Raw genomic sequence first — 8467 nt, 5'->3', positions numbered from 1 at the left:
GAAAGAGTAGTCAGGAGAAGGAGGTGCTGTATATTCGACAGGGATGGAGATTAGAATAAGAGACCCATCAGGCTGTTCGGGGGAGGAAGAGAAAGTAAATTAAGGGAGAAATAGATGGAGAGGTACAAAGATAAATATATCTGCAAGCAGCAATAAGATGGGGCCAAGCAATAAAAGCAATAAAGCAATAAAGAAAAACGTTTAGGCAATGTGCACAATAAGCTATAGAAACACTGATAACCAAACTGCTTGTCCTGCTGCAAATATCTTTTGGCTGAAGGGGTTGTCTGTCAATGCTGCACTCCCGCCCACAAATCAACCATGCATTAGCAGGCTCCAGATTTTGGACCCAATCAGGGTCCATGTTCCGTGCTCGAATCGAGACTGGAGATGACGTCACTTTTTTGTTACGCTGATTGGCTGAAGGGGTTGTCTGTCAACGCTGTACTCCTGCAGCCAACCATGCATTAGCAGGGTCCAGACTCTTCCGCACAATTTACAATTTAGGCATTTAGCATCTTAATCCAGAGAGAATTAGAGTAAGCAAGAACAAAAAACGAGTCATCATGAATCATACATAAGCTAAGAACCTAACAGTGGAATATCTATATATAATGAAACTATGCCTACATAAAATGCTATTTAAGTTACATAAATTGAGCCTATGCATACGCCTGTAGGTCGTCGAGGCTAGGGCAAGTGCTATGGGCTAAAATGGAATGCAGTTCTGATTGCTATGGGAAGTGCATTCCGTAGTTTTGGAGCCAGAAGGGAGAAGAGTTTGGGACAAATTAATGGAAATACGATGTCAAGGGGGAGTGGCAAACCAGGCTACAAAAATCCCAGGAGTGGATAGAGGGGATCATAATTCATGCAATTATATAATTGGGAGATCTAAAGGTCAGAGGTCCTTTGACGAATCACTGGGAGCTTCAGTTCTTGGCCATTTCCCATTACCCTCTACCATATTGCCGAATTTCGTGGAAAGCAACAGCACAGAACTGCCAGAACTGCAAAACGTGGCGGAAGAAGAAATAGACTGTAGATCGTTAAAAGAGCCGTCAGGCGGGGAGAGCCCATGCAGGTGCACGGTGAGGGGTGGGAGGTTTTGCTTGGGAGTAAAGCTGAGAAGCGGTGCTTTGGAGTGTGTATGCCCTGGGGATGATGAGAGTGCAAAGTACCCTTTGTCTTCCCATCATCAGAGCTGCTTTTGACTAAACCTAGCCAGGCATTTCCTTTTTGCAAATCCCACTTTGGGAAAGGTAGGTGATGCTCCTCCCGCTTTGTAAGCTTGCACCTCGGCCCACGCGAAATCCCTTCCCTGTGGGGGTGTAACTCTTCCCTTGTTTCTCTCAGCCACAGAGGAGCCCACTCAGATGCGTACTGACAGCCAGATTCACCTTGGTTGTGAGCACACATTTGTTGTCCACAGTTATTCACATGGCAGCGTGACCAAACCGATAGCGAGGCTTTGTTGCCTCGTTCCTTTATCCTTCAACCCGAGACCTGTCAGAAATGATATATGTGGCATCAATCTGAGAGCAAAACGCTTGCACTCACTCATTCACTGGTCTAGTATGGCAACGACGAGCTCTGCATTGGATTAGATTCATTAGATTAGTGGCCGTGAGGATACCGTAGCTTTCATTCGCAAGGTATTCACTCCAAAATAGAAATCTTTCTGATGTCTGAAATTCCTCTTGTCAAAATGATTCACCTACAGTGAACACTAGTATGCATTTGCTGAAGCACTTCAGCTCAAAATACTGGGACTGACCCTGTCACACTTGTCAACTCGCTCAAAAGGGTGACATCCGGGATTCGACCCTGGTCTCCCGTGCGTGAAGGGATACTAAAACCAAACATGCTAACCACTAGGCTAAAGGGGAGATATTAGGATTAGGCTCTGAGCCACTCTACTACACTAGAACACAAATTATTATTTTCTTCCTACCCAAACGTGCGTCCTGCCCACCCAATGTGGGTTTGACACCCCACCCGCACCGGCGGAGTCGCCCCCCCCCTTACAATTCTGTCTGCCCACCTGAGTGGGGCTGGCTAAATCCGGCCCTGGTACACTGTAAAATGTAATCTGATTGAAAAAGCATACGCAGCTAAAAATAAATAAATAAAAACATTAGCTATCTGCCTTGTTGACCCCCCATGCTGGCGCTGGCGCTTTGGCATGAGGGGTCAGATCAACATAGAATTCATTCTGTACTGGCCATATAAGGAGCATGTCTTGAGTGTACAGGGTTTAGTGTGGTCGTATCTGATACTTCCATGACCGCGGAGAGCAAAGGTCAGTTTCTCAGTGGATTTATCATCTAAGGTTAAAAAACAAATTGAGCCCCCATATAAATCTCAAAAATGCGGGGAAAATTCATGAAAGCCCCAAATCCATATGGCCATCATCAAAAACGTGTTAAGGCACAATAAGGCAAAATTACCTAAAATTAATTCTGCTTTCAGTAGCATGTGACATGTCAAACTAGGGGGTTTTCATGATTCTGAATCCATTCCAAGCAAAAATTATTGCACAAAAAACACTCCTTGGGCTCAAAACGGCCATAGCCACTTTCCCAAATGTGCTCAAATGTGCTGCCCTCATCACATTTGTGATAGTTTTCCATGGTTGCCGGGCGCGGCTGCACTAATAACTTTGGGGCAGGCCCGTCTAGAGTTTGAATGAACAGGTATCAGTCAAAAGGGATCTCCATATATGGGCATAATAGAGATTGTATTAGGGTATCAGCTGGGAATTCCCCATTACCTGAATACCCATATATGGGCAGATGTGATAGAGTGATAGAGTGATATAGCTGGGATCCATGGCAGTGATCCAGATGGACAATTCATTTAGCAAATAAATAAATGTAAACATGTTCTGTGAAGGAGATTAAGTCTCATAAGCCTTCTGAAAATGTAAACCGTTTTGTGACATTAAATAAATGTAAACCGTTTTGTGACATTAAATAAATGTAAACATGTTAAATAGTTAAAAGGAGAACAGTCAATAGCAACGTTTGTCTAGGTTTGTGTATTTCTTCCCTGTTTGAAGTGAAACGCATGTTTGATGTTTCATAGAGTATACCTACACTTACAACTGGAGTTTGATGTTTCATAGAGTATACCTACACTTACAACTGGATACAGTTATTAAAGACAGTATCATTCACTTAACAAAAGGAAATAAATGATGTCATATTTTATGACCTCAAACATTGTTTGGACAATCAGAAAAAGGCTCAAGAATGTTGTCAGCTGGCAGCTCTCAATATGAACCCCACTGTATGTCCCTGTGGTAAAAACAACAGAGTTGCAAAAGGCAGTTGATCAGCGTCGCCTGAAGGCGCGGGAGATCCTCCAGGCGTTGGGTTCCTCGTAGCGATTATAGAGAGGCTCCAGTTTCTGCATCTTCTTCTGTCGACTGAGGCGCGTCGGGTCGGCGACTCTGTAGAAGGCCGGGGCGAACTCCACCAGCCAGCGTGGGTTAATGGTGGTCACCTCACGCATGTACTCCTTAGTGGTCAGCACCAGCTCATGGTACACTAGCCACTCAGGCTGTCGGTTGAAGAGTGTACTAGAAGGGTGGAGGTACACCACCTGCTGGTCTATCAGGGTACGGTAGCCTTCCTGAGGGTGTTTGTGGGCTGCGTTCCTGAAGTAACCGCTGCAGATGGCTTTCTGGACCCGCATGGCAGCTTTCCCACAGGATACCACATCTAGCTTATGTCTGTCCATGATGCTCATCATCTGTTTACGGATGTCCATGGCTCTCTTTAAGGAGCGTGCCTGGATGAAGTTCTCAAAGCACCAGGGGTTTGCGAACTTGTTGTTTTTCCAGGAGTTGTAGACGGCCAGTAAAGTCAGATGGTCTCCCTCAAGCTGGAAGAACTTGGCTTTCTTCTGGTCAGCCTGGGCTGACTTGTCCTTGGGTCTGTAGAAGATGTTCTGTACAGACAGCATAGACACGATGGTGAGCATCTCTTCACTACAACTCAGATGGACGGACATGATCAACATCTTACACAGCATTGGCTCCAGAGGGAACTCCGCCATCCTTCTCCCCAGCCTTGTGAGAAGGCCTTCATCGTCCAGAGCTCCCAGTGTGTACAGCTGCTCCAAGGCTGTGATCAGTGTCTCCGTGGGAGGAGCGTCCATGAAGTCAAACGTTACGAGGTCATTAATACCCATGGCCTTGAGAGACAGCACAGTGCTGGCCAGGTTGGTCCTCTGGATCTCAGGCACGTTGGTGGTCAGCATCTCATCCCTGTAGGCTCTTTCAGTGTACAGTCTGTAACACTTTCCTGGGCCTGTTCTACCAGCTCTGCCCGAACGCTGTTTGGCCTGGGCCTGTGATATAGGAGTCACCACTAGTTGGTCAATGCCAGACTTGGAATTATACACGATCTGCTTGACAAAGCCAGGGTCGACCACGTAGTAGATCCCCTCAATGGTCAGAGATGTCTCGGCGATGTTGGTAGCAATGATGACCTTTCTGCTGCCTAGGGGAGCAGGGTCAAAGATCCTGGTCTGCATCTCGCTGGGCAGGGCGGAGTAGATGGGCAGGATGATGAGTTCAGGAACATCAGGTCCCAGTGACTTCATCCGTTCATACAGGATCTCACAGGCCGTGTCGATCTCCTCCTGACCAGTCAGAAACACCAGAACATCACCTGGAGGTTCAGTCAGGTGGATCTGCATGACTGTGATGAGGCCGGCGTCCAGATAATCAGTCTCTGGTTCTTTGCAGTAGAGGACCTCCACTGGGTACGCCCTTCCAGGAATGGTGAAGATGGGCGCCTCGCAGAAGTACTGGGAGAACTTGACGGCGTCCAGTGTGGCTGAAGACACAATGAGCTTCAAGTCCTTACGTTTCTGTATAGTCTTCTTGAGCAGGCCAAACAGCACGTCAGTGTGGATGGTTCTCTCGTGGGCCTCATCCAGCATGATGAGAGCGTACTGAGTCATGTCGGGGTCTAAGAGACACTCTCTCTGCAGCATACCGTGGGTCATGTACTTAATTTTCGTCTCCGTGCTTGTGCAGTCCTCAAAACGAATGGTGTAGCCCACCTCCTGTCCCAGACAGCAACCGTACTCCTCAGAGACCCTCTTGGCCACAGACATGGCGGCCACGCGGCGGGGCTGAGTGCAGCCTATCTTGCCCCTGCATACGTAGCCGGCCTCAGCCAGGTACTGGGTGATCTGGGTGGTTTTGCCGGAGCCCGTCTCTCCCACTACTATCAAGATTTGGTTATCATGGACCGCCTGTATAAGCTGATCTTTGAGTTTGAAGATGGGCAGACTCTCTCTCTGCTCCAAGATGGACAGTTCCGTTTTCTTGCCGTAGGACACCGTGTTTCCGCCAAAAGCGTATTTTTTCCACTCCGGAAGATCAAGGGGCATTGCCCCGATCCCCCTCATGTTGGCTGCAATCTGCCTCCCTTCATAGTCTGGCATGGGGTCTATCCAGTTTTTGTTGAGGCCCGTGGGAATGGAGTCCATTTCTGCCTCGCGAGCCACCTGCTTCAGCTCTCTCCTCTCCTTAGACAGGGCGCCCTGCATCATGGCCGCCTGAGACATCGAGCCGTCTGGATTCTTGACAATTTTGACAGGACTCAAGTTCATGGTGAATTCGGTCTGTCCTCTCAGGAACGGTGGCTCCTCTTCAACGAGGTCAACCTCCAGGTCTTGATCTTCATCATCATCTATGTTAGGGAGGATCCCCGTCTCTTCGTCAAAGTCAGGGAACTCCTCTTTAGGCAGAACGTTGGCTGAAATCATCTGCTTGATCTCCCACTTCTCCAGGTCGGTGATCTTGGAGAGCCTCTTGCGCTCAGTGGGATTCTCCTCCAGCTCCAGCAGGCTTGGTTCCACCGGCCGGTCAGGGTTCCTCATGGATCCATCACCGATCCCAAAGACAACCTGGTTCCTCCGCCGGTTGGGGTTCAAGTCCTCCCCCGACTCCTGGTCCACGTCCTTCATGCTGAGACTGGCTTTGGTCCCTGTGAACGACAGCACCTTGACCTTGACCTTCTGACCTTTGGTGACAACATCAGCCACGTTAGCTATTCGTCCCTCTTTGCGAAGTTCAGAGATGTGCACCAAACCTTCCCAGCGTTTTCTGAGTCCCTCCAGCTGGACGAAGCAGCCAAACTGCATGATGCTGCTGACCTTGCCGTTGTAGATGTCCCCCACCACGGGCTCGTCCGGCGGTGGTTTCTCTACGTGTCTGTCCTTCCAGTTGTGTCTGTTGTTCCAGCGGTACGCAGGGTCGTTCTCATCAAGTCTGTCCTTGGGGTTGTCCCCGTCCTCGTCTCTGCGCGGACTCTGTGTGCGGTCGGTCCAGCGGCTCCGCTTCCTCCTGCGTTTGTTGTGGCTGGTGTCTCCGTCTCGCTCTCGCGACCTGGACCGCGAGCGGGACCGGTGGTGGTGCCGGCCGCCACCCCCATCTCTCTCCCAACTTCTGTCCTCCTGGTCCCTGCCTGATCTGTTGTCAGAGCTTGTACCACTGACACTGGGCATGAACATCTCCAACTCTTTCATGACGGCCTCCGCAACCCTCTGATCATCTTGATTTGGAAGATCCTTGGAGGAAATCTGCATCAGTGACGCTCGCCAATGAGGATCGTCTGGCACGCATAAACCAGGAAATGCTTCTCTCAGCTTGTCCTTCTCATTCTTTGGTTTCGGCGGAGGTGCTTTACTTGTAGATGGTCGCATGGTTTGGATAAGTCTGAGCAAATTGCCAATAAGGGTATCTGTAAAGTCTGCTCCATTTTCCAACAGAATGGATTTGAATGCGTCGAATGTCTCGTGTTTTTCGGCAAGGTTAATGACGAATTCAGCAAGATCCTTCTCGCTTATTCCCAGGTGATTCTCCAGTTCCGTACACACCTTGGACACCAAGGACAGATATTCAAGACGCTTTATTTCTTCTAAGGCAGCCATTCTTTTGTGTTTACTTTACGAGATCTCCCCTTTTACAGGGTACTACACAGGCAGGTGGGAATATCGACACATCACTCTGACAGTATCTGGATCTCCTTATATGGGAATATCGACACATCACTCTGACAGTATCTGGATCTCCTTATATGGGAATAATGACACATCACTCTGACAGCAGACTAAACAGCAACAAACGCACACGGTATCTTCAACAATCTCAAATCCTACAGGACCCCAGCAAGTCACAGGATACATGACACAGCACATAGGACACAGGACTCAAGACACCACACTCAAGACAGGGGCTGATGTCACGAAAAGTGGGAAAGTGGGTTAGGTGACAGGGAAAGTGGGTTAGGTGACAGGGAAAGTGGGTTAGGTGACAGTGGGTTAGGTGACGGGGAAAGTGGGTTAGGTGTCAAAAACGCAAGGTTTCATAAAGTACCCTCAGGGGGAGGGAGCTTATGATAAGGCTTAGAGACTATTCAATAGTTTATTGAATATAAAATGTAAGAATGTAATTAAAAAATCACACCCATGTGAACTGAGTGGTGCAACTACACATTTATTGTTATAGTTACTGTACATTACGTCACATACGATGTCAGTGACGTCACATACTGACCATAGCAACCATGCTCGTTTTTTTGGTTGCTAACCATAGCAACCATTCTCGTTTTTTTGGTACGAACAAACACGGGTACACGGGTACAAAGCCAGTTGTTGGAGTGGTTTGCACCACTCAAAAACGTAAAAAATATGTATATATACATAATTTAAAACTTTAAAGCTAGTATATTTGTAATATTATACACACATGGTCACATAACATTACATGTTGAGGGCTGTCTATGTTTTGATGGTTACAGTTTTATAACCAGGTTTTGTGGAAATCTTCAGTTACTTTGAGTGACAATAATTATGCCATTCAGGATGGAAAATAAAAATGTCCTTTTGGATTTGGGGAGTAGTTTCACGAGGGGCCACTGGGAAGTACTTTTTATGAACTGAAAATGTTCAGTTGGACGCACGCACGCGCACACGCAAACACACAGACACACACACACACACACACACACACACACACACACACACACACACACACACACACACACACACACACACACACACACACACACACACACACACACACACACACTTAACGAGCCATCATTAACTGTGTGTGTGCCTGGTGTGTGAGAGGGGCAGAGGAGCAGGCAGAGCAGAGGAATGAATTAGCTTGGATATCCATTGTCTGCTGTTCTTATAGCTCCTCGAGTCCACCCTGTTTCTTCAGGAACAGTACTTTCTACTTTCTGTTGCTGCTGTTAGTCATGGCTGCCAGTTCCCACCTGATGTTGTGTGGGAGTCCAGACTGCTCCAGACTGTGCTGAATAACCGCTAGTTTGCGGTCTTAAGACTAGGATTTAAGTCCAAGACGTGCAGTTCATCTGGTCTGTCCAATGCTCCAAAGAGGATGATGCGATCTCCCACCATGCAACAGCACATCCTA

At 47.9% G+C, this 8467-nt stretch overlaps 1 protein-coding gene across 1 annotated transcript; it reads right to left on the bottom strand.

Moving 5' to 3' along the window:
* Positions 1–3254: 3254 nt before the first annotated feature.
* On the bottom strand, positions 3255–6970 carry LOC306933044 (ATP-dependent RNA helicase DHX8-like). Its single transcript, XM_079515032.1, has one exon. It carries the CDS (start codon positions 6952–6954, stop codon positions 3337–3339), a length of 3618 nt encoding a protein of 1205 aa, XP_079371158.1. The 5' UTR covers positions 6955–6970; the 3' UTR covers positions 3255–3336.
* Between the last annotated feature and the right edge of the window lie 1497 nt (positions 6971–8467).

The sequence above is a fragment of the Electrona antarctica genome, assembly GCF_951216825.1.
Source record: "Electrona antarctica genome assembly, chromosome: 11".
In the NCBI taxonomy this organism is placed as follows: Eukaryota; Metazoa; Chordata; class Actinopteri; order Myctophiformes; family Myctophidae; genus Electrona; species Electrona antarctica.
The sequence above is the reverse complement of the archived record's forward strand: the minus strand, read 5'-3'. Positions and strand labels throughout refer to the sequence as shown.